Here is a 27,668-nt window from a genome sequence, read left to right on the forward strand (position 1 = left end):
CAGTTCACGTTTGAACACATACTTGCTCTGCCGATAACTCATAATATTGCGCAAGAACGAGAATTAACCGCATAAAACCACTTAGAAGGTCTAAATGTTTTTTTTGTATAAATGAATCCAGAAAAATAATGGATCAATACTTACATAACAACCTCCAGTTTTTGGGTTACAGTTAAAGTTTTTTGGGCAGCAGTGGAATGTGTCTGGACAGCATGTAGCACCATCAAATGGACAACAACCATACTTTCCATTGTACATCTTGCAGCAAGTAAAATCTCCTGGACAGTTATGTTCATCAGGACATTTTGTTTCCTTCAAGGTTTCTAAAAATATAATACAAGAGATACTTTAGCATTAGAAAGTGGAAGTACTGTAACTCTAAGAAAAATCAGTATAACTATACACCTGACTCAACATGTAGTTTAGTATTACTGAAACTTTGATTATAGTATGTACATACTATCAATTATGGCTCAATTAATCCAAGAATGAAAGAATGACGAGCAATATCAGCATATAACGCAGTATATGAATGGAGATGATAAATAATATCACTAACATTTTGACTTTTCATCCTATTAAATCTTACCGATTAGATTAGTAATCGGTAAGATTTTATTATCTGATTAGATATTACTACAATCGAGGCCATGAATGTGGCTTCTGCTATTATCTGATTAGACATTACTACATATTATTTCTCTCAGTGTATTAACATTATTCTTTTGGATGATCACACAAGTAATATTGGCTCTTATCTAATCTGTATTATACTGTATAGGAATACTTATGAATATCCTTGTTTAAAACTGTATGTACAGTAAATATTATCTTTTAAATAAATTAATAGCATAGAAATGGTTCTTACAAGCTTCAGCCAGTCTAAGAACCCATATTACCTTCCAGTTGCTCTGGTTCACTGATCTCTGTCTGGTGACCCAAAGTGTTACTTGGAGTATTGACTTCCTCAAGGAGTTCTGGCTGCACAGGAACTTGCCAGAAGAATTTAAATGGAAATCCATCCTTTACACACGTTTGATGGGCAACGTCACACTGCATATCTGGAACAAGTGGAGTTTATCAACAAATATTAACATGTGATAATAGAAAATACATAAAAAGTGCTCATCTGCACCCTTGTCCATGCAGACTTTATAAACCAATGGCATGGAGCAAAGGATGTTTATATCAATACTTAATTTAAAATACAGTTGTCTCTTGGATACAAAATGATTAGGGACAAAGGCTTTCTGCCAATTGATTCTTCTGGAGAACAGAATAAAACAGATCATAATTAAAGATCATATATAACTTAAGTATTGTAGGCTTCAAGGCTTTAACATTATACTTCTCAAAATACCATATGTAAAAAGTGCTATAAAACTTCATAACCCAATTAAGAGCTACCTTTACTTTTACCTCGACCATGGGGTGATTTCAAGTATCAACATCCCTGTGGCCTAGTCTCTGCCCAGGCTTCCTGGTTGGTAGTCTGGTCAACAAGGCTGTTGGATGCAGCTGCTTACAGTCTGGCATATACCGGGTACTTTGAACCAAAACTAAAATATCTGAAATTCAAGTAATACATCTTCCTACCGAACACCTAATTCCAAAGAACGAGGGTTGTGATAAAAAAGGGCAAATATAATGCAATGTAAGCAAACAGACCAGTAAATATAAATGGTTGAATGATTCCTGATGAACAGCCAGCCAGTTCTCACAATTTAATGCAAAATTTGAAAGTTTTCATCTATCCAGAAGAGTATAAACCTAAGCAACCCACCCCCTAACCAATCGTGGCAAATTAGCCCATGGAAGTGTTAACATTGCACGAATTTTAAACAACATGAAGCCTCCTCATTTTTACACTGCAGTAGATTATCAATGTTGGGGTGCATTAAAGTTTGAGGATAGATTTACTCAGCAGCTGTGTATACCATACTCAGCTTGTATAAATGTTGTACAGAACTATATGTGTAATTTCAGTTTAGTAGCCAACAAGAAACATTTCCACATACTTCGGTCACTTTCAAAGCCTTTAAAGACAGCACTATTACACTTTTTTTTTTTTACTATAAAATAATTAATTTAAGGCATAATTATAACTTCAATTGTCAGGGGACAGGAAGCCTACATAGGCCTATAGACCTCCCTAAGTGAAACTACATACCGATCTTCCCCAGGATGCAACCCACAACAGATGCCTAACTCCGAGATACCTAGTTACTGTTGAGTGAATAGAGGTATCAGGTGAAAGTAAACATGCCCAACAATGCAATCTGGGCCCCATTATTTCATCAAATCTCTAAACAAGCTATGGTCGCACTGCGTACATTTGTGAGCAAAGCTTGAAGGGTCCCCAAGCACATATATCACTAACTCTATGACCCCATTAGAGAATTCAAACCCAGGCCACCAGGAGCCTGTCTCTCCACCAAGAGCACTGGTACCATGACTGCTACACCAGCAATTGTTTATAAGTGTTGGTTGGTCACAGAACCTATCCATACAAGTTTTATGATCAACCAACACCCGCTGCAGTCCATCCTCCTAAGGCTTCCCAACGGTAAAAAACTGTCGAACTAAAGTGCCCTTATACTAACCTATCAATGGACCCAAAACAGATAATAGAACAGTATTTCAATTTTGCAAGCTGCTACCATATTCTAGTGTGATAATTTTTGACCTCATGTCAAGTATATTTGCAGTCTCCGTGGTGTAGTGGTAAGACACTCGCCTGGCGTTCCGCGAGCGCTATGTCATGGGTTCGTATCCTGGCCGGGGAGGATTTACTGGGCGCAATTCCTTAACTGTAGCCTCTGTTTAACGCAACAGTAAAATGTGTACTTGGATGAAAAAACGATTCTTCGCGGCGGGGATCGTATTCCAGGGACCTGCCCGAAACGCTACGCGTACTAGTGGCTGTACAAGAATGTAACAACTCTTGTATATATCTCAAAAAAAAAAAAAAAAAAAAAAAAAAGTATACGTCAAAATACGACATTTTATAAGGAGGACAGGTTGCCCGATGACTCCCTTTTTTTCCTAGTTGAGTATGCCCTTTATTAATTATCCTAACAAAATAGCAAGATACAATGTCTTGCATTGTGGTATTAAACTGCTCAAGGCAATGACAAATATTTAGGTCATACAAATACAGTATTATGAATATGGACATGTGACTAATAAAATTAATAATTTTGTAAATCTAGTTTAAAGCAATTGCTAACACATTTGACAAAAACAAATTACATACTCTGAGGGCAGCAATGTACATGGTCTGGACAACACACAGCTTGGGAAAATGGACAGCATCCATACTCTTTGTTAGCCAGCTGACAACAAGTCATGTATTCCGGGCACCTGAAATAAATTACAGGAGCATCAGTGCTTTCCACAGTTTGGCTAAGTGGGAGTACAGTATACTGTATTTGCTACAGTGTTGCATTTGTGACTGCTCTTCTAGGAAGGGTTTAGGTTTGGAGGAGAGGAATGGTGCATGTCTGGAGGAGGGAAACCATGCAGCTCTTGAGGGGGGAAAAGTGCATGTTTGGGGGAAGGGGGGGGGGGGGAGGTGCAAGTCTAGGGGGCAGGAGTAGGATACAGGTTTGGAATGAAAAGGGGCAGGTCTGGAGGATGGGTGCAATGCAGGTCTGTAGGACAAGGGTGAAGGTCTGGAAAAGGAGGGGAATGCTGCTGGAGAAGGGGAGCCATGCAGGTCTGGAGATTGGGAATACTGCAGGGCTGGACGAGGTGGAACAATGCAGGGCTGGAGGAGGGGAACATTGCAGGGCTGGAGGAGGTGGAACAATGTAGGGCTGGAGGAGGTGGAACAATGCAGGGCTGGAGGAGGTGGAACAATGCAGGGCTGGAGGTGGAACAATGCAGGGCTGGAGGAGGTGGAACAATGCAGGGTTGGAGGAGGTAGAACAATGCAGGGCTGGAGGAGGGGAACAATGCAGGGCTGGAGGAGGGGAACATTGCAGGGCTGGAGGGACCAATGCAGGGCTAGAGGTGGAACAATGCAGGGCTGGATGAGGGGAACACTGCAGGGCTGGAGGTGGAACAATGCAGGGCTAAAGGATGGGAACATTGCAGGGCTGGAGGAGGGGAACAATGCAGGGCTGGAGGAGGGGAACAATGCAGGGCTGGAGGAGGGGAACAATGTAGGGCTGGAGGGGAACAATACAGAGCTGGCTGTGGGGGAACAATGCAGGGCTAGCTGGAGTGGAACAATGCAGGGCTGGCTGGAGGGGGAACAGTGCAGGGCTGGCTGGAGGGGAACAATGCAGGGCTGGCTGGAGGGGAACAATGCAGGGCTGGCTGGAGGGGAACAATGCAGGGCTGGCTGGAAGGGAACAATGCAGGGCTGGCTGGAGGGGAACAATGCAGGGCTGGAGGGGAACAATGCAGGGCTGGAGGGGAACAATGCAAGGCTTGAGGAAGGGAACAATGCAGGGCTGGAGGAGGGGAATGCTGCAGGGCTGAAAGAACGGAACAATGCAGGGCTGAAGGATGGGAACAATGCAAGGCTTGAGGAGGGGAACAATGCAGGACTGGAGGTGGGGAACACTGCAGGCCCAGAAGGAAGCGGTACAGGGCAATTGATTAACTTACTTGACCAATCCTCCAGGGCAGAGGTTTTCACTCGTATAAGACTCTACTAGCACGGCCAAGCCCAACACAGTGCCGATGATGATATTCCCCACCATCATGCTGCTTCCAGGTGCTGTCAGGGGGCAACATACATTGCTTTATTCTCTCACATATAATCTTACAAACAATATCACACACACACTTAGCTCATGGACAACGTAATTTTGTAAATTCACACTATTTTGTGTAGACAAACATTATTGCTGGCTACAACATTTATAAGATACTTACAGATCTAAACCGATGACACAACCGAAGACTACTAATTTCAATTCACGAATGAGGGATTAGGTTACAGCTAGGAAAGAGCTTGCCCGGCAACTGAGGTAGGGAGTGCTCGCGCGCATTTAAGTAACCCCTCTGATGGACGCGTACGGGACGTGTAGACCCTGAATTGCTAACTGCAGGTCGTGCAGAACGAGTCTAATTCCTGGGATAATTCACTCACCGGTTTAACCGGAGATGTCTAACCTTGTCCATGGAGGACAAAACATGCATATATGCTAGTCACCATTGTATACGTGAATGGCTACATCTGTGGTAGAAAGAAAATGAAAGGAAGAAATGAGAGGAGGAAAAAATGTATATAAACTCGTCCTGCACACGTTCACCACAACGGGTGCTGCACCGTTCGTTTCGTTGGACCTAAACGTTTAGGACACGATTCACAAATTGGCTCAATTTGTTGCCTCGTGCATGTTCCAGTGTTTCCTTTGAATTACTTACATATAGCCTACATGCTTATCGAAACTCACCTATACTTATGTTTTTATATTTGTCAATAATGTATATGTATGAACACGTTTACACATTTGATTAGAAATTTTAATTTACCTAAGGCTGAATTGCTGATATTCGGTTTGAGGCATATTATAGTGCAGTTTTAATTACAACTTATCATTCTAGATACCCAACTCACAAAACAAAATGAAGTACAGTAATGACATTTCGATCCGACCAGCTGGACCATTATCAATACATGTAAAAAAAAAATTAATAATGATCAACAATGAACCAAAACGTTGTCACTCGCTTTATTTTCAGATTTGTTGGTTGAGTATTCATTTTCAACCACATTATTGTGACTCATTGTGTTTATAGTTTGAATTATAATTTGTGGCTCGTTATTTTTTGTAGTTTACGTTTTAAGATATAACGACCAATCAAAGATTTAGCTCAGTAAATTAGTCTTGATAAAATTGTTATAGTTGAATGTATCAGCAGTATTATACAGCATAATGGGTTAAAGAAATGGACTACAATAGTCTCTTAAGCTAAGCAATTTACATATTCGTTTTGATCATGCACCCATAGTTTTATTATTATTATTATTATTTTCTACTACAGACGTGGCCACACATTTACAATGCTAATCAGCATATATACATTTTCGTCTGTCCTCCATGGACAGAGCGAGAGATCTGTTAAACATATAGTCCAGGGATTTATGGAACAATCAACCACAGGTGGTTGTAGTGCTTTTACAGTGGGCGGAGGAGGAAAGTTCACCTGTTTATGAACTTATGCTACGTATAATGCGTGCACGCATTATATCTACAATAAGCAAACTAGAGATATTTGGCTTATATTTCTGGTAGTACGTATATATATGTGGATATGTGTACGTATATGTATATTCACCTTGTTGCATATACGAGCATATGTGTGTGTATTTGTATACGTATATGTACGTTGGTCAGAATTGCATTTCACCTTTGTAAAAGCACGTTAATGACGCTCTGTAAAAAAAACACCTTGAATAAACTTATGCAGGACAGACGCAAATCTGTGTATTTGTTTGTAAGTTAGATTAGCATTTTAAAAGCACTACAATCACCTGTGGTTGATTGTAGTGCTATTGATTGTTGTTCAATAAATCACTGAATTATATGTTTAACAGATCCCTATCCCCTGTCCATGGAAAACAAGAAAATGTATATATATGCTAGTTAGCATTGTAAATGTGTGGCCACGTTTGTGGAAGAAAATAATATAAAAAAATTGAATTAAATACACATTTCTTGTACATTTGTGATAGCATTATCTCCAAATAATTTCGTTACGTCCCTATGTAATCACAGTGATGTTAGGAATGTCCCTTATAATTACTGTGTCAACTTTAGATACATATATTCGTTTGGGTGTAAGGAGTATGACAAACAATTCCAGAATGAATGCAGTCCCCGTCTGATTGTGGTAAAGCACTCGCCCAGAGCTTCGCGAGCGCTTTGGCCTGGGTTCGTATCTTAGCCGGGGAGGATTGACTGGGCGCCGATCCTTAACTGTAGCCTCTGTTCACTGCGGTTCACCCAGCAGTGAATGGGTACCTGGTTGTTAAACGATTTGGTGGGTCGTATTCCGGTTAAAAATTATGATTAAGGACTTGCCCGAAACGCTGTGTGTGCTAGATGCTTTACAAGAATGCAAGAATTCTTGTTCTTACATTAAAAACTCTTGTTCTTACATCTTACATTTTATAAATAAATAAAAAGGCCCAATTATTAGCTCACAACCCTCACTCACGTGAGGATTGTTGTTGAAGTGCAGTTGTTGTTGTTGTCACAACAACTGCACTTCCGGTAGCGCTGATGAAGTAAAGGGCACCCCGTGTGTAGTTTGGGAGAGGGTACGCTCTATGTTTTACCTGATTTACCTGAAAGCCACTAACCTTAGTGGGCTCGACGAGGATAGGATGCCGGCTGCAATATGTCTGGTTTACGGCATTGTACTTACTAATCATGGGTTTATCTTTATTAATCTTTTTGGGTGGGATGGAGGAAGAAAGTAATTTTGAAAGGGGTGATTTCCCATGAGGCAGTTAAGTGCTGTTGTTGCCTCGCATGGTAAAACGTGGTCCAATCAGAGTTCAACTGCAGTTTGAATAATTCATTTTGAACGATGCTGACCTTCGATAAAAAATGCTTGGAGGGCGTCTGTGCAAGGGTTGTGGTGGGTTTGCTTAAAGTAAAAAAAACTAACTAAACAACAGGCTAAAACTTTATTATATGTGAGAAGATGGTGAACATAATGTTAAGTGTAAGTCGAATTATGTGATATGAGAGTCAAGTACCAGATGTTTGGACTAAGGCTAATGTATTCACTATCTACAGTATCTATAAGAGAGAATAACTGTCCATTTGTCTGCCCAAGGTTGGGGGTCTGACCCTTGGGAAAAGCTTCACAGAACTATGCATGGTGATTTGAGTGTATGGGAAATGTAATTAGGTTATGACCTTATGAGTGTCATAAGGTTATAAGGTGCCTGAGAGTCAACCCCCCCCCCCCCCCCCATTGCCCCTCCTTAAGAAGGAACGACTCCTATTCCAAACACCAGTGACACCTATAAAGTCTGAAATGAGGGTTTAGTTGTCAATAGATTTTTAAAGCCATTTCAGCTGTTAATATTATTCCTACTTGCACGCAACGTAACCAAGTTAGGTGAGGTGATGGAGGATAAAACCGTCAGTAGTTTCAAGGCATTATATATGACAGTGCTGGGAAGAAGGGGCACCACAAGCGTGGCTCTCATCCCATAACTACACTTGGGTAATTACATTTTTTTTTAACTATGTTACATTATTCCATCTGGAGAGAGAGGGATGGATGATGTGGTACTCTTTCTGCATGAGGAAGATTTGCTAAAGGTTGCAAATATTTGATAGTGTGTACAAGAGAAGAAAGTTGAAAAACAATGTTGAAAAAAGTAAAATTATGGTGTTAAAAAACAGGAAATGGGGAGGTCATGGATTTTGTTGGAATATAGTGAAAGGAATTTTATTACAAGTTATGATAAACAGAAATAATATTCAAAGGGCGAGACATCACCCATTTGTAAAGTAGTCTTACCAGCATAATCATATACTATATGAAACCCCCTCATCCACTGTTTAATTACCATTGGGCCAAACTATTATAATTAGGCTTGTATCGAGGTCCCCCAAGATTGAACTGTACTGACCTTTCCCAGGATGCAACCCACAACAGTTGCCTAATTCCCAGGTACCTATTTACTGCTATGTAAACAAAGCATTAGGTGAAAGGACTCATGCCCAACCATTTCAAGGCTTCCCTCCACCCCAGGTTTTGAACCCTGGATCCCTGATTGTGAGTCGAGAATGAAGTCAACTGTACTATGGGATCCATGCAATGTTTTGGTGTTTTTACTCTTGGGATACATCTGTTCCCTTTAAGCGGGTAAACATATTGGAAAAAGACTAAACAAAGTACAGTACAGATTGTATATTTATATTTTATATATATATATATATATATATATATATATATATATATATATATATATATATATATATATATATATATATATAATGCGAACAAGCCTGAATGGTTCATCAAATGGTTCAAGCCAATATCCAGACATGAAATTTACTGCCTGTAATGCATTTTTCTGGATATCTACCCGTGTATCATATTACAAGTGAAGGTCTGAACATGTCTGAAAACAAAAAAGTAAATCAGTCATATATAACCTCTTTAATTCGACAATGCAAACAATAATTTAATTTTTCTAAGAGCCTTGCATATTCATTGAAATCCAAATAATACTCTTATTTGTTCTGTTTTCCACTAGATACTTTTAATGTTTCAATATATTACTGGCATATATTTCAAAAGTTCCTTGCATTTTTTTATGGTCTCATTTTTCACTGATGCAGGCACTATCCAGTAAATTTTTTCAGTGCCAATGTCTGGCTACCAGTGATTTCATTCCAAGAAAGGATAGAAACTATACTTCCAACACCGATATAGGCTAAGGAAATTAAGCTTGAGTATAGAGAGGTAGAGTGATATAGTGCAAGCACTGGAAATATATTTTTTAAATCAGCTGGTGTAGTCCCAGGTTAGGTAAGTATATATGTGGTATAGGAATAGTGCTGTACTGAGAAAGGGTTAGCCTAGGCCTATGAGGAATGTAGTATGAGCAAAAGGAGTGATAAGAGAGAAAAAGAAGGAATAAAGTGTGGTTTGGGTGAAGCACAATACACTTAGGTGATACTGTATGGACATGTTAGCATGATGCCCGAGAGCAGTGTAACAAAAACGGTGTTCTTTGGTAAAATAAAAGGGATAAGATGGTAAGAGGCAGATGACCAACATAGTCCTATTTCATGTAAGTGGGAGAGCAGGGCAGTATATGAGAGAAGGGTTGAGGGAGAGGTTAAAGAGCTTGAAGGAGTAACAGGTTTGTATAGGGAAACCTGGGGAAATTTGCAGTGTCGAGGCAAAAGATAATAGATATATAGACTTCAACCTATTCTTAAGAGGGATGCATTGTAATAGACCTGTTAGCCAAGGACTACAGCCCATGATCATCATAAAAGAAATACATATATATAATTTTTATACTGTATACCTCAAATCCAACTGAATTTATGCAAACATGCCATGCAAATACTGTAAAAGAATCGAGAATACAGACCTCCCTGTTCAGTAACTAGATTTTTCACATACTAAAGGAACAATAATAGCAATAAATATGTTATTGTTTTAACAACTACAAGTCAAAGGTCGTACTTCACCAGTCAAGACGCCAGAGAAGACGGCAACACGGTCACAAGTCATGTGGTTCCCAGAGGCGTCGCCCAGACTGGTCGTTTCCCAGTAAATTATTTACAATGCAAAAATTATATACTACATTAACTAACTGTTATTGTTCACAAATTATAATTCTAAAAAGGGTACACATCGCATTATCTACTTAAAGGAATGCTATAGAACATGCCTGACACCATTATGGTTTGGGGAATATATGTATATATTATTATCTCTTCCCCACAGTGCTATCAACTGCCAACAGATACACACACACATATATGAGCCTACATGAACTTCATGCCAGTATATCCCAAGATAACTTTAATTACGAGCAGGAATAAGACAACCAGTGAGCCCGGTGTTTACCTCTGCGAGGACAACACCTTCACTAGCCGACAACCGACATAAACAATGCGTGTCCGGTGTGCCGGGTCGCATCCGAACGGACCGAACCCACTCAATAATGAGGTGATACCCTCACCGCTCGGTGACTGTATCGTAGCTGCCTCGCTCCATCCTTGTTCGATTTTGGATAAAAACCCATGAGACAAATCCAACCACATCGACGACCTCATATTTACTAATAATGTAACACTAACGTTCATTCATCAGAGCATTAGGTTGGGTTTGATCATACAGTATAGTTCTATACACTATACTGTATAGACAGTGGCTACAAAATATGACATTCAACTTTTTATATAGTTAATTACATTTTTTTACTAGGTCTACTCTAACATTACAAGAGGTTCATCTGGGTACATAGTTTTTATGTCACTATGTTAGTATTTAGAAGTTAATTTCCTCGCAATAATATTCCTACCCCACTCATTTTTGCAAACTACATTATTAAATTCCATTTACCAAAGAGCATTGTGCTAAAATTATAACTCCTTCATAAATATTAAATTATATATTACAATACACGTGTTAATTTCTAAATCACTGCAAATTATTCAATACATACTTTATCTCATTCACTAGTTTCAAATAAAGTGCGGTACTTAATCTTATTCTTCATTAGATGTAATTTCCTGTACAGTATTGGCGCTGTATTCTAGGATTGGCCTGCTGTTGGCTGTGTTAATTGCCTAACTACTGACCTTGCCCAGATTGTAACCCCATAATACTTGATAAACTCCTGGGTACCTATTTACTGCTAGGTAAGCAGAGACATTAGGTGAAAGGAAATATTATAATTCCAATCCATTTGTCCCCATCAGGGATTCCCAACTGAGTTGAGAACAAACCCAACTGTACTACTGAAACAGTATAGGAAGATGCAATTTACTCGGCCCTCTCTCCTGTCCTATTATGGTGACTTTGACGTTGGGCCATCAAGCTTGTTACACATGGTTTGCACTGCAATTTTTGTATTATTATTATTTATACTGTATGTACAAGAGTTCTTACATTCTCGTAAAGCCACTAGCATGCATAGTATTTTGGGCAGGTCCTTTAATCTTAATTTTCCCCTGGATGACCCACCAAATTGTTTAACAACCAGGTACCCATTTACTGCTAGGTGAACAGAGGCTTATAGTTAAGGATTGGCGCCTAGTCAATCCTCCCTGGCCAGGATACCAACCCAGGCCAATTCTCTCACGAAGCGCAGGGCGAGTGTTTTACCACTGTTCCACGGAGACTGCCGAGGCAGTCTCAATTTGATTAACCTCTGATGATTACCTATTCTCCTTAATTATTTTCTATAGTACAGTATTTTCAGTGAGAAACATGTTGATATTCTACTCTTTAATTTTAGGCTTTCAGCCTATCTTTTTATTTTTTAAGGGCATGGGGTGCATGGTTTGTAGAGATATGGATCAGGTGTAGATGTTGTAATATGGGTGGTGATAAGTGTCCTTGTTGGTGGATGGGTGTTTATAATTAGACAGAAATGTTGCTATGGTCATATGGTGGCCAGACATGCATACTGTTGATGGTTGAGGAATTAATAAAGGTATGGACATAAGTGTTTTGTGTGGGTGGAGGAGAAATATTCTAGAGTACCTCAAGAGTGAAAGATAGCAGGGCAATCATAGGTGTCAAGAGTTGAGGGTGAGTTACGACAGGAATTAAGGATGTTACCAGGCATTTGGAGAGTTTAGTACTCTCAATATGGGAAATAGTTTACAGTACTTCTCAACTGGTGGTCAAATACATTTTATTACAAAAGTATATATATATATATATTTTCAAATTGTACAAACATTAATGGTTAGAAAGCAAGTTATAATCACTGTATATTTATTACAGACTATAAATACAAAATGGATAAAAAACAAACATTTATCAGTTGCATATTAAAGTACAGTACATATATCAAATGTATAAAGAGGCCATAGATATACAGTACTCAGTTTTCCTGCACACCAATTAATGAAAAAATAGTTCTGGTACAGGTGTCCACAGCATAATAAATATAAATACGAGAAAAAATTTAATCATTAATTTATTTGGAGTACAATACAACATTGACAAAATTAAAAATAAGAAATGAACAAATTGAGAAACATGTGGTTTTAGAATAAATTATAGTAAGGTATGAAGATGTCACAAAGATGTGGAGAGAAAAAGTGCAAAATTAGCTATATTGAAAGCATACCGATATAGCTTGAGCATGTTGAACGATTGGATGGTAGTAATCTGATGAAAAGTGTATTTAAGGCAAGTTGAAGGTAGGAAGAGGAGAGGAATACCAGGAAGATGATCAGCAGACATGGTATGCACATGATGAAGCATGGATCAAGTGTTAACATTACATAGGATATCTTAAATGAATAAAATTGGCTGGGTGGAAGCAGTTTGTCAAAAGTGTATGAATTTATTTGTATTGTACATGACAACTTGTCAGCAGCACTGTACACCTGCCTAGTGAAGTTGTGGGGTACTGCTGTTGACAATTATTGGATTGAATTGCTTACTTATCAGTATCTTACTATTAAGTGCTTACTATTAGAGTAGCATGTGAACTTACTGTATGATAGGAATAAAAGCAGCCAGTAAATTTGTTGCTGATGTGAGACTATTGAAAGTGAATGTAAATAAAATAGTGAAAAACAATGTGACACTAAAGTTTGGGTAAATATAGGAGCATTGAAGGCTTATTGTTGAATTTAAATATCTCGTTTGTGTGATTGACAAAGAAACTGACAGTAGAATGAATAAGGATTAGCTAATAAGGAAGAACTGACAGGAAGATGAATACAGGGCTGCCTATAGGAATGGCAAAATTGAGCAGTTGGGAGGGACAATTCAAGGAGTGCAGGTTGGATTTAAAATAAAGTATGGAATGATATTGCACTGAAAAAAGCACTAAGATGGTATTACCAGGTAGTAGTATATAAAGCAAGCTAATTTAAGGGGAGATCTAGTATCAAAAGAATTGAGACAGAACACAAAACAATGGGTATAAATTGGATAAGTTTAGATTTAGGAAAGACTTGGGTAAATATTGGTTCGGTAACAGGGTTGTTGATTTGTGGAACCAATTACCGCGTAACGTGGTGGAGGTGGGGTCCCTCGATTGTTTCAAAAATGGGTTGGACATGTATATGAGTGGGATTGGGTGGTTATAAAAAGGAGCTGCCTCGTATGGGCCAATAGGCCTTCTGCAGTTACCTTTGTTCTTATGTTCTTAAGAAGGCACTAAATTAAGATTATTTATTGAGTAGAAAGAACAAATCACAAGAAATTTTAGCAGGCTACATATGTTTGACAGTATGAATCCTTTATATTTCACTATAAAGTAGCAGAAACAGCTGGGAATTATGTTTGCTATGTGTATGGTGATACTAGTTCTCTGATTATCAGTGAGAATGGATGGATTCAGTTTAAATTTTCTATAACCATCTCTTTCCATACTAATCTCCTATCTGCTTCAAGCAAAAGCCTCCCCACACAAAGAACATGAAATGGGAAATTGATGATAACTACCATCCTTTTACACTATTTCCACTTTGATATCCTGGAAGAATTGCATCACCACACTCCAATACCTTGTCTCCTTCACAGATAAGGTGTTCAGTACAGTACTACTCATAAGTCATCACAGACAAAATCATTCATGAGCTCCCTCGTAGAAAAGATAGTGTACCAAAAAGAAATTGATTAAAATCAGCAACATCATGAACATACAGCGCAGGACAGTAATTGCTAAACCATAAGCAATACAATTGAACTATTACTTTGCACTTTCACTAATATATCATTCTTCTTGTTTATTTTTTCCCTTTTTCTTCTTCCTGGCGGCCTCTTCGTCAATTGGGGCTGGATACTTGAAAGGAATAACTTCCTTGAAATCTGAGAAAGATCAACAGAGAATAATCTAGTTGAAACAACATACTTGTAATATTTACCTAACCATCTTTCTTGTCAAACAAAATCAATATTGTGTACTTTTCAGTTTTATAGCATAACTTCCAACTACAGCATTTTTCACATTATAGTTTAAATAGATAATAGTATAAACGTACCATCGGGCATATACTGCTTGATGGCTTGAGGGACAATAATGCCATCTTCAGTTTGGTAGTTCTCCAGCAGTGCACAAATCACTCTCGTTGTGGCACACATCGTAGCATTCAGCATGTGAACATATTCAACCTAGCAAACAAGATGAGACATTTAATTATGGTATAACGAACATTTATTGCAATTTGCAAACTATATATATATATGATATTAAAGGAAATTATAAATATGAATATGTAAAATGTTTCTAATTATGGCATCCTGTTGCTCCCTAATGTAAGCTTCCCTACTTTAGACCAGACTGTCCTTAGCAAGGCAGAAACAACACATGTGCTAGTTCAGGGTACTTTTCAAACTATCTCTGAAAGGTCAAAACAAGATGACAAAAGGCAGCTCCTATCTGGCCTAATATCTACAGCAACACTGAGAAATAATTCACAAATGAATGATATCCTTTTATTTAGAGGGAATTGCCCATCTAGCAAACATAATAAGCTCTGATTAAGTATTCATTTATCACTAGACACTCGAACTTTTTCAGAAATAACTATGTATGTGATTATTAGAAAATATAACTTGCCTCAATATATCAACGTCTAGATAAAAGCACTCAAACTGAATTTCCACATAATGAATAACCAAAAATAGTACAAATACTGTTCAGGTAAGTTAACTTACAGCTGTATTCATCTTCTTGGTTGCTCCATAGCGAACCTTAAGTCTCCTGGATTGATAATCAAGACAGTTGGAACACGAGACCAGTTCCCGATATGCCCCTGAAGAAGTTATCACATTAGTAAAATTTTACATATATATTTTGCTTTTATGTGCATTTATGTGAAGTAAAGCACACGACCTAGGAACATGATCTAACATCTAAGCACATGATCTAAGAAGTAGCAAAAATACTTCTGTGGATATTTTTTTAGGGTGTTTTAATACTAGTTTCCTGTGATGTTCCTTAGTGAGGATTGCACATGTATTAATTTCAATTTAGTTTTAACTTAATTGTGATAGTGGTCACTTAAATACCTGGGCTCTGAAATTGCTGATATGAATTCTTATTATAAATTAAAAATTTTACTGCTATTTTAATACTACTGTACAGTGTTTTACCAATGTATCACTTAAACCGTAAGCCAAATACTTTATAATCTGTCTAAAAATATAAGTGACAAACTGCTGTACACCTGTTCAGTCCAGCCAGAATTGTAATGATTCATACAAGTTATTACAAATAAAGTCCCCATGTCTAATCAAGTCTAGTAATGGTGTTGGTTCTATGGCACTGCAACTGTATGTAGTGTACAAGATACAGCAAACAAATGTAATTTCTTATCAGATACTGTATCCTATTCTTTTTTATTTGCTCTTGCAATTCTTCCAGGCTGATGCCTCCTCACCCCATGAGACTTGGAAATGGGGATGCGATGATGACGTGGTATTTACTTTGTTATCTTTATATCACTTTTCTTACAATATCTTTCCATTGTTTCAGGGTAAATGACAGTACTGAAGAAGTTTTAGATGATTTCAGCTTATATAAACTCACCTGATCCAGGGAAGTAAGCTTCAAGATCAAGTTTTTTAGCGGCAGCATTGTTGAGTTCCCCAGATACTATGTTGACAATTCGATAAGGCAGACCCAATTGTTGACATAATGCCTCTGCATTTGTGATCATTTCTTCCATCATGATCCAGGAAGCATTGTCATGAGGAGATGTAAGACAAAACTGTTCTACCTGAAGCAAAACCAAATTATTGAATTAATAATCTGGTTACATGGTGTATTATATAGTATGAAGCTGGCACATTGCTATAGCAAAGATGTCATAATCTTATGTTTGAATGTCATTTACTTATTTAAAATATATGCCTGCTAACTAATTAAATGAGTGAATGACTGGGACAGTAATGAAATATTTTCCAACAGAATACACCATTTTTCTTTCCCAAGAAGTATTCAGGTACAAAAAACTTCTTTATTGGCCTAAATACAATGTAATCACAATAATGTAATATATCTATGAGATGTATCAATACAACAGACTACTACAAAGTCTAGGGAATTAAATTTATGAACCTAAAAATAGACATCTATAATCAACAATAGCTAGACATTTACAGTTTATTAAACCATGCCTATGTTTATTGGGATAGAAGCATACAAAGTTTCGAAGACTAAATTTCCAGCTTGGCTGCATCAACTGTTGCAACTTTCAAGCATATTCTGAAAACAGGCAGATACTGTACTTACAGATAAGCCAGTTTCCCACATGCAGATGCAGTAATGCTATTCAGTTTAAGGCCTAATACATCTACCTAAGGCAGTCCTCCCAAAAATTTAAGTTATCCATACTAAAATATCTAATTACAATTGGTTAAAAAAAAAACTAAGATGTTATTCCTAATTACATACATCCTTCTTACCTTCTGAAACTGATGTACTCTGAAGATTCCACGAGTGTCACGTCCATGAGATCCAACTTCTTGGCGGAAGCAGTATGACAAACCAGCATACCTAAAATATGGTATCATTACACTTAACAGCTTAATTACTAACAAACTTTACTGCAGTGTCATTTCACCAAAAACAAACTTAATTGTGTTTAAGCTCAATATTCATATCTTCCTATGTTATCCATAACAAGCAAGGCAGATTATGAAGTACTATTAAAACTTGCAAGTTCTTCCGGTACATTATATGTACTTCAGATATTTTATAATCTGTATACTGTATATTAACTATGCCTCCAACTAAAGTTTACTGTGGTCTAAATAGAGCACAATCCATGGAATGATACACATGATGTCCAAACTACACATTAGAAAATGAAGAAAAGACAACATTTCGGTCCAGCCCAGACCCTAATCAAATCTCAAGAATTACCACAGTTATCTAAAGTAAGTGGGTTTACAGATCTAATGAAACATTCTACCTCAGCTTATACTTACACATGCATGGCTTAATATTTGAGACACACATATGACTACTGGCAGGATCAACCAGGTAGCTCAGTAATCCTACTGTTATAGTAGTGTCATCATCTACAATGACACACATTTCAAGTTTTCTGGGAACCTCTTCAGCAACATTACGGCACATTTCAACTTTTAACTATTTTCTCAAATACAAAACTGTACAGTAACATTCTAATAATTTAAAACTACTTTTTCTCTATGTCAGGACTGACTGCAGGAAATCCGATTCAGATAATAGAATAGTCCCAAATACCGTACTGCCTCTGAATGCTATTTTAAATATTTAGGATTTAGATATTTTTATCAAAATTATCTGAAACCCTTTCAGCTTTTTAAGATTTGGGTGTTGGTTAAAAGCCCTTTACTTCAGATATCAACACTGATACATATTCTCTTATTTGTCATAAATCACAAATGGCATTTAATAGTCCACAATTATCCTATCTGAGGATTTGCCAAGGTCATCAGGGGGAATTCAGCAGCAGATTACAGGTTCTCTACATAGAGGGTCTGCAGGAACTGAGGGGAACATAATTTTATAAAATGATCAGTTCCCAAAGAACTCTGGCATTCAGACGTTCAACCTTACATCTTCGCTGAGATTGATACAGTCTAGAGCAAATTTAAAAAATCAAACATTTAGGCCCAATAAGCTGAAGAAAATACAGTATATTCAAAATTTTATTTAGATAAGTTCGTGTACCTTTATACACGACCTACACACAAATTTTGTACAAAGCACTAATACTTTTATATACTTACTTAATTGGCAGCTGGTCTGTAGGTATCCACTCATCACGGTGGAAGGCAGCAATTGGTTGTTCTGACGTGGCAATTAGATATTTCTCATCTACTTGGTCTGAACCTGGAACATCACCCTTACCCAGGACCTAGCATGAAAAAAAATCAACCAATGAATGTAAGGAAACCCTTTTCTGATGGGACCCTCATTAGCATTCCATCCAAGCTCAGACCAACCAAGCCTCAAGGCCTCTAAAGTCTACCTTGCCAACCAGGAAATCGGATCAGAATCTGGCTCTTTCTACAAGTCAAATGAAACTTAGGAATCAGAGATCAACTACCTAAAACCGAAGAAACGCCTGCCAAAGAGCATAACAACAACAAAAGAAACCACTGCTTGAAGTAAATTAGGTACCCACAGATAATGTCAAACAATCATTGTCTAGTTATGATGTGCTTGCACTAATTATGATGTGCTTGAGTACAAGATGGTAACCAAGGTCACCCAGGGTCCCAGTCAGCCCGCAACCCAAGCCGAAATAATCTTGAAAAGCTGCAACTAAACAATGTCAAGCCTGGAGTTGGATGAAAAAATCATAAAAATCTGTCAGAGAACAGAAGCTTCCAAAAACCACCAAAGGATTCAGATAAACCAGCTACTAGGAACATCATGCTCACAGGCAGATGTGCCAAGCACGAGGAAAGCATTTTGGCTGAACACAGAAAACTGACCATAAACATCCGGCTAAGAAAGCATAAACAGACCCGGACAAGATCAATCACCTACACAACCCAAGCACACCCTTGGCAAAAGTGCAAATCTCCAACATGAATAAGGAGCATGTGAAATAAAACATGACCTAACTACTACTACTCATCAACAGGCACAGGGATAGCAACAGTGCTATCCTGAAGTGAGGTGAGTAGAGGAGTCTGTCAACAGAGCAGGAAGCAGTTACCTCTGGTGAGGCAGGAAAAGCACATGCACTTACCTTAGAAAGGAACCGTGCCCCCCACAGTTGGAGCAACATATAAAGCCAGGTAATCCAATATTTTTTTTTTTTTTTTGAGATATATACAAGAGTTGTTACATTCTTGTACAGTCACTAGTACGCATAGTGTTTCAGGTAGATCCCTGGAATACGACCCCCACAAAGAATCGTTTTTACAACCAAGTACACATTTTACTGTTGAGTTAAACAGAGGCTACAGTTAAGGATTTGCGCCCAGTAAATCCTCCCCGGCCAGGATACGAACCTATTACAAAGCGCTCACGGAACGCCAGGCAAGTGTCTTACCACTACACCACGGAGACTGGTGTATATGGATCTGGTAATATATGGATGGCATATTTGAATTAAATTAGAAATAAGAACAAAGCAGTGTCCAGCTTACACAACTAATGTTCCAGGGATAGCTAATACAATTTGGCTTTAGCATGAGTCTAAGGATGGGCCCCAGTCAGAGGTGCCATGCCCCTGAAGATATTAGGGAAGGGGGTGAAGTGAGGCTGACTGGTACCCACGATGACCTGGGCTGCCACCTGGTGGTGGTCAGGCACAGCACAGTTAGGGTGTTTATACTGAAGCGACAATCGTTTGACTTCTTGTCCTAGGATACCTAATTTACTTTCTAGCACTGGTTTATTTTGTTGTTGTTATGCTTTCTGGTATGGTTCACTCTTGGTTTTGGGTTGATCTCTCATTTTTAAGTTCCTCTCACATGGAATGCCAGATTCTGACCGCAGCTTTTGTTAGGCAAGGGTGGGGTCTCAGAGGCCTGGTGCATCTTCCTTGGGTTTGGCTTGGCTTGGCTTAACTCAGGGAGCTACTGAGACCCCTCCCAAATAAAGATATAAAATGATTATTGAAGGTGCTGCAGTTATACATCTACCCTGACTCAAGTAATTTCATGAAATAGGATGATATGCAATGTCAAAATTATGTTTTACAACTACCTATAATTATGTAAACAATAACTCCACACACTAGTTATATATGTAAACAAGCCTAGCAAATTTACTTCATGTGCAGATTAATTTTTATATGAGTAGAACCCAAAAATTTATCACAAATTGAAATAATTAAAATACCAGTTACAGAAGCACAAAAAAATAACAAAAGCTTAAATGGTAAGTAAAAACATTAATGGCATCTTACTTTGTAAAGTTCTTCATCAAATTGAGAGAGCTGTGCTACTTCCTGCATAACTTCTTTGCGCATGAAAAATGGGGTAACCATGGGAATGTAGCCCTTCTTGTTGAGGAGACTTAAGGATAATTCTACTATTGCACGCTCTAGGAACACTGCTGGACCCATCAGGTAGTACCCTCGACCACCTATTAGGAACATATGCTTCAAGATAAAATTTTCAAGAGCTCAAAATGCAATGGAACAAATGAAAATCCAATAAGGGTCGCCCATGAATCCTACAGATTGGGTGACCATTACCATATCCAATACAGCATATAATAGGAATGCATGCACACACACACATACATAAAACTAATATATTTTCAATCACAGGAGATGAAGGAATCTCAAATTTATGATTAAATATAAGTTATAGATTTCCCATCAATAAGACAAGGTATTATAAAATTCATATAGATACCATAAAGAAAAATTTCAAATTAAGAACATTAAATGCACAAGGTATCACCAAAGGTAATAACCACATGTAATTACAGTATGCATACAGATACATTACTGTTAATGTACAGTACGCACAAAAGAACAACAAAGCAAGTGGTGGTGGTTGTGGTCATGGATGCCACCACCATCTACAATTGTACGATAAAGTACAGTACAATAAATGCTAGAAAGTGCTGCAAGGAATACTTGCACCCCTTTATCATACATACAGATAAGCGCACAACTTCACATCACTTATACAAACCTGATGTAACAGACCCACGCTTAGAGTCTGATCCTCCAATCATGGAAATGAGATCAACATGTGAATATTTTTTCTTACTTTCTTCTCCAAATGTCCTCACCACTGCATTGTTGTCCTACAATAGAAAAATTTTTCTATTAAAATAATTAAGACAGTCAGCAAGATATTGTTTATATTTATCAATCATTTTCTATTTTTTCACAAAAACATTTACACTTATACAGCCCATGTATGAACATGACCATCTGTCTTAATATGCTGATAAATAAAAATAACTACAGTAAATTTTATGAACATTCTGAACTAATCTGTGATCAATAAACGATAACTAACCTCATCGTTGCTAACAGGAACATCATCATATACAATATTTCCAATTTCTTTGAGGATAGCATCCCTCTCATTCTCAGTCTTCACTAGCTCCTCATTATTCTCAGCCATAGCTTCATCAACAAGTTTTTTCACCTAGGTGAGGGATTATCATTATATACACACTCTAATAATGTACATAGACATATTAATTATATATAATAATATATATATAATATATATATAATATATATATATATAATATATAAATTATATTATATATATAAATATATATATATATATATATATATATATATATATATATATATATATATATATATATATATATATATATATATATATATATATATATATATATATATATATAGACATGTAAATACTATAAGCATATTAATTATAAAAAAGAAAATGCTGTAGGAGTAAAACTTTTTCTAATTATCGAGATACAGTTGATAGGAGTGCTGTAATCTATTTAAGGAGAATTGTAGTACTGTATACCCATTTACATATGAAGGCTTTCCAAGCAAGGCAAATTATTTTATTCAAGCAGTACAGAGGGATAATGAACTTCGAGGAAACACAGCAAGATCGACTGTGGTGTCAAAAAATGCAGAGGCCAAGGAGAAATTTATTCTGCTTACGAAAAAGGTGAGTAACAGCAAGATTGTCGATAGCTCAACAAATCATGCAAAGGAAGCCATATACTGTACTTTTAAGTTTGATTTGCACATTTTTCCTTTTAAAAAGAACATAGTCCCATGCAAACTGAGACCCACTTGTACTGCTGTGTATCTCTAAGCTTGATACAGCCCTTATAGTATCACCTTCAACTAATTTGACTCAATGTGGTGTTTCTTTGCTTTACTAAAATCTACTGTATATAACATTTATAAAGGTTATATACAGTAGATAAAAATAAAATTTTATGTAATTCTTTTAATTAACCCTTACACAACTTCAACATGTACTAATTGCCATGTGCAATTTTTTCTCCAAATGATTTGGTAACTAATTTTTTGTCATACACACTGATGTAATACAGTATTTTTAAATAGCTGAGCAGCACAAGAGGTAATTATACAGTAATTGAGATATAAATAGTCATACAAATACTGTACTTAATCCTCAGGTAATTGGCTAGTAAAAATGTGTCTGGGTCTGTTCATTCAACTGAGACTATCCAACATATGAATTATTATCAATGCTATTAGGGAACATGTGCATTAAGTTTAGTGAAGTTCTGCTTATTCATTTTCACATCACACAAGACATGATAAAATTATAAGAAACCAAGTCATCTCCAAACCTTATTAATAGGGTTGTACTGCCCAAGTGGAAAATGAAGTTTCATTTTATAAACATGTTATACATTTTGCAAGTTAGCAAAACATTTTAGTTATTCTTAAGTTACTGATAAAAAAAATTTGCAAAAAATATTAGGAATACCTTCTACTGAGGGTTCTCAGAATTTGTTAATACACTGGAATATAGTAACCGACCTCCTTCAGTTGAGAAACTGTAAGTGGTCGAAGAAGATCCATAGTGAGCTCTGTTAACTTTTCCTTAATCTCATCTGGAACTTTTGTATCTGTGCCTTCTGCTTCTTTAGCCTTAAAGAAGAAAATTAAACCATGACAAACAAAATTACAATCTTTAGCTTTCACTGAATAAATCTACAATATTAAGAAATGATCACTTTGCTAGTTAGTTAATGTCCATGCAGTCACAGTTATGATAATGCTTAGCAATCCTTAAACAAAACATTAACAATGTTTTGTTTAAGGATCTGCACTCCCCAAAATATACAACAAAGTGAAGTGGTGGAGGCAGACTACATACACAATTTCAAATGTAGTTATGATAAGAGCCCAATAGGCTCGGGAACTTTTACACCAGTTTACACTTTTACACGGTTGAGAGGCAGGACCAGAGCCGAAATTCAACCCCCACAAGCATAACTTAGCTAGTACAACATCTCCTACCATGCTTATTACAAACTCGGGAAAAAGCCTTAAGGCAAAAGCACAAGTAACATGAACCTAAAACCTGTTCATCTTCATGACAAATTGACAAATGATGACAAATTTACAAAACAAAACCAGTTGCAATTTAGACTAACATTTTTTGGTTAACAGCATACAAACTATTAATACTGTATTTCATATTCTCAGTTCTTAGACATGTCTGAAAGTTTTTAACACGAGGGCAAGCAAGAGTTGTCGTGAGTGACACATCTCAAGATATGAACAGAGTAATGCTATGAATATGGGAACTGTAATAAATAGAATATAATAAGCGCAGGCTGAAGTAATGAGTGAAGGCTGGCGACTTTCCTATTGGTGGTACAGTAGCATATGTTAAAGTCTGCCATTTAGTGTTCTTCGATTTCTTTAAGTTAAAGTAGCAGTTAATAAAATACAGACATGCCTGATTTTGGGGTTCCTGGGTGATATGTCAAGATTCACAGCTGATATAAAGGGAAAACTGGCAATTTTTTAAACTTGACAAATAGTCTGGTAATTACATCTATAAAATTAGACTGTACAATACTGTAATTCAACTTTGAATGGATTAAACACAAAAAAAATTATTAGATTTAAAAAATTAATAAATCTTAAAGAAAATTATAGAAAAGTAACTTGTATCATAAAAGGAGAGTGCAAGTCAATAGTTTGACAAGTCTTTAACATTGAAGTTAGTGTCCTTTTGGGTACATCCTAAATACCAATACAGTAGTTAATTATGAGTATGATAAGTATGAAAATATAGCTACAGGTACTGATGAAAATATATATAAATATGAAAATACATATATGTAAACAAATATAAAAACTTGTTTACAGTACACTGCATTCTTTCATTAACTGGGTATCTGTTGACATCTTTTAACCCATTATGAACACAATCTGATGTACACTGGAAATAAACTGATACTGACAACAAATAGCTACATTCAAAATACATATACTATCCTCAGCATTCTGCAAACCTAGATATACACCTTCATTACCCATCACCAAGGCTTACCAGAGGGACCCTGAAGGGAAGCTGCTGAGGCTCAGGCAGAGCCTTTATTTCCGCAGATGAGAAAGAGGTTATGTGATTGTACCATCGACACACTGACGGGCGAGTGTCAGATAATGGGGACACTGACAGTCTCCCTGCCAACTGCGGATCAGTTTGGCAAGGCATATGCCCATGAACGTAGCTGTACTGAGTCAGATGACTCTCCAAAGCATCCAGGTTGGGTGCCACACACTGTGGTTCTGTCTCTGGTTCGCTCTTTCCCCTCGCTGCCTGGCATGAAACCACAACTAACCTCAGTCCTGATTAACTTTTCATCCTCTCTTTGGTAATCTAAAGTTTTTTAATTAATGCTATAAATCATGTACGTCATCTAAATATTCAGCAAAACAAATGGAAATGTTTGAGAGTACTGTATACAGTAGGGAATTTTGAAAAGGTTTCAAAGGTATCATTCTAAACATTTAGAAAATGTGAAATATTGCTTTAAATTTCTGAATTGTATTGCTTTTCAAGCAGGAAATCAAAATTGTATTAATTCTTTAATATAGTAAATTATTTTGATATTTACTAGTTGTTTCAGAGCAAATAGATAAATACCTACAACTTTATTGCATGTGAGTGAAAAAGTAAGACTAGTAGGCATTTGCAAACAAAATTATATCAAATATTATATCAGTGCATTTTTACACAACATGATAAATAAATTAGAAAGCATTTAGTTAACTATGAAACTAGTACAGTATAATACAAGACTAAGTATCTGTTATTTGTGGAACGAATAAAAATTGGACAAGACTGAGATGATGAGCTAGGTAAAAAAAATTTTTATTGGTTATCAGAGTCAGTTATGCAATTTTCTAAACAGTTTTCTTTACTGCATATGTATGATCAGGTATCAAGTTTGTTCAATTGCTAGTTCTAATCATACACATCAATTACTACAAAAAACAAAAAAAAATCTTTTATTATGTCCCTGAATGGGGGGGAAAGGAATGGTGCCCAACCACTTGGGCTGGATTGTAAAGCAAGTCTCACTTCATGCTGGTCAGCATTCAATCCTCGACCGTCCAAGTGGTTGGGCACCATTCCTTTCCCCGTCCCATCCCAAATCCTTATCCTGACCTCTTCCAAGTGCTATACAGTTGTATTGATTTGGTGCTTTTCTCTGATAATTCTCTCCCTCCTGGGGTGACAGAGATGCATAGTAATGCTGTCATTTAGTTGAGAACAAACACTCAAGCTGAGAGGGTGAGCAGAATACTGATGCCAGCATAATTGGATTGAAGTTAAATCCTTATAGCACACACACACACACACGAGAATAAACCTGGGAACCTTAAATGTGGCATTGCAAGCCCAAAGAAAGTTTCCCTGCATCAAAGAGAGGGCCAGTGAGAGGGAATAATGTATGAAAGTAACCCATCCACCACGGGTTAGAGCACTTGAATGAGAGAAATGTACGAGTGTGTGGTAAGAACCTCCAGAGTAACATCTGCACCACCCCTTGATGCCAGGAAGAAGTAAGGTATTGGGACGAGAGATAAAATTACAAATTTGGTATGCACTATATGCATATAAAAGAATGGCATTCAATGACATTTTTTTTATTGTACATTATCTGGTAAAATACAGCACTAGGTAAAGCTTTAGAAACTGCTGTAATAATACCTACTAAATATAAATGAAGATTTATATACCCATACTGCACATTATATTAATAAAAACAAAAAATATATAGTAAACATGAAAGAAATTAGCAATATTGCAAGAAAGGCACGAGGGAATAAAACATTAATATATCACCAAATGGAAAAATACTGAAAAGTATATGAGAAAAATCGTATGTTCTGCTCACCTTTTTTTTTTCACCAACAGTCTTGGATATAACGTTCCCCATTCTGTTCAGGAGGTCGCCTTTGTGACGTGCTAAAAAGATATGGGAATGTTTAATTGCAGGCATTTATCTACCAACATAACATTTTCTACTTTACACAGGCAATAATGATTACTGAATGAACTACCTGTATGTGGAGGCTGACTCCATACACAGTTTCAAATGTAGATATGATAAGAGCCCAGTAGGCTCAGGAATCTGTACACCAGTTGATTGACAGTTGAGGGGCGGGACCAAAGAGCTAGAGCTCAAACCCCGTAAGCACAAGTAGGTGAGTATAACTAGACAAGTACACAGGCTACCTGTCCCCACCCCCCTCCTGACAAAATGAACTGTAATTAATTTGCTAAAATTTATTAACAATGACAATTTTCACAAGCAGATATCTGTACAAGAACACATGTTAATAATAATAATACTGAAACCTTAACAGATGATGAAATATTTACCTGCTCTCCATTTTGTGTCTAGTTCAATAACAGTATCAACACTTGTCACGTCTTTATATCTTCTCTGCTGCGATTGTCTAACAATATCCGGGTTGCCCCCTTGATCAACACGAAATAACACAATATCCAACATGATTTAGGGCTTCAGTCTTCGCCCAGCTGATGTAACCCCAGCCGCGTCGTCTGAAGTAAACTCTTGGTAATAGATGTAAACCAGACAGCAGTCTTACAGTTACTGTAAGCCTCTAGCATGAACCGGTCAACTGATATAAACGTTTCGCAAGAGAGTTATCCAGCTTCAGTAGATTTTCAGTAGGAGTCGTCCAGCTGAGGCTTACTGGTGGCGGGGGATGTGAGTGTGTGTAAACAGACGAGCGCCGGGGGCTGGTCCACGCGGCCCTCACCCAATCCACGAGTCGTTCTTAACACTCACAACCCTCGCCACGGTACACCAATCCGGATATATTCAGATTCAGATTCAGATTCAGATGTTTATTCAGGTAAGGTATATACATACAAGTGATGTTACATTAATGGATTGATATATAGATAGAGCTAGTACATACAATGCCTAAAGCCACTATTACGCAATGCGTTTCGGGCAAGAAAAACATTAATATCTAGAACTTAATACTAATTGAGCATAAAGAATAAAAGATGTTGAG

General features: G+C 37.1%; 2 protein-coding genes across 5 annotated transcripts in view; both read right to left on the reverse strand.

Annotated features, from left to right (window-relative positions):
• LOC123768676 (progranulin) overlaps positions 1-10,617 on the reverse strand; it is a 22,069-nt gene extending 11,452 nt beyond the window's left edge. Inside the window, exons 1-5 of one of the 3 annotated variants that reach the window (XM_045759354.2) lie at positions 10,576-10,617; positions 4,618-4,729; positions 3,257-3,363; positions 900-1,061; positions 145-323 (exon numbers count right to left, since the gene is read on the reverse strand). In XM_045759354.2, coding sequence (XP_045615310.1) covers positions 145-323; positions 900-1,061; positions 3,257-3,363; positions 4,618-4,715 — 546 coding nt within the window. In that variant the 5' untranslated portion in view covers positions 4,716-4,729; positions 10,576-10,617. Of the gene's footprint in view, positions 1-144; positions 324-899; positions 1,062-3,256; positions 3,364-4,617; positions 4,730-4,887; positions 5,048-10,188; positions 10,261-10,575 lie in introns of those variants that run through there. The other 2 variants (XM_045759353.2, XM_045759352.2) reach the window with 2 other exon arrangements.
• A 1,825-nt stretch (positions 10,618-12,442) lies between these two features.
• Positions 12,443-27,442, reverse strand: SerRS (Seryl-tRNA synthetase). Of its 2 annotated transcripts, XM_045759351.2 has the most exons (13): positions 27,004-27,430; positions 26,516-26,586; positions 24,661-24,930; positions 23,133-23,243; positions 21,637-21,768; positions 21,304-21,418; positions 20,565-20,743; positions 18,427-18,554; positions 17,113-17,203; positions 16,235-16,424; positions 15,361-15,458; positions 14,685-14,814; positions 12,443-14,511 (listed from the first exon to the last, which is right to left on the reverse strand). In XM_045759351.2, the coding sequence occupies exons 1-13, from the start codon at positions 27,134-27,136 to the stop codon at positions 14,417-14,419; spliced, it is 1,743 nt and encodes a 580-aa protein (XP_045615307.1). In that variant the 5' UTR covers positions 27,137-27,430; the 3' UTR covers positions 12,443-14,416. The 2 variants fall into 2 exon arrangements, with proteins under 2 accessions (XP_045615307.1, XP_069172462.1); XM_069316361.1 differs by lacking the exon at positions 24,661-24,930 and having other exon boundaries at positions 27,004-27,442.
• Positions 27,443-27,668: the final 226 nt, after the last annotated feature.

This window comes from Procambarus clarkii, chromosome 83 (genome assembly GCF_040958095.1).
Source record: "Procambarus clarkii isolate CNS0578487 chromosome 83, FALCON_Pclarkii_2.0, whole genome shotgun sequence".
Taxonomy (NCBI): domain Eukaryota; kingdom Metazoa; phylum Arthropoda; class Malacostraca; order Decapoda; family Cambaridae; genus Procambarus; species Procambarus clarkii.

Coding starts and splice junctions, on each gene's coding strand:
- SerRS (XM_045759351.2), bottom strand. CDS start 27,136: ATGTTGGATATTGTGTTATTTCGTGTTGATCAAGGGGGCAACCCGGAT. Junction 20,744..21,303: donor GCGTGGGTCTGTTACATCAG/GTTTGTATAAGT, acceptor TGTTCCTAATAG/GTGGTCGAGGGTACTACCTG. Junction 15,459..16,234: donor AGCTTACTTCCCTGGATCAG/GTGAGTTTATAT, acceptor TAACTTCTTCAG/GGGCATATCGGGAACTGGTC.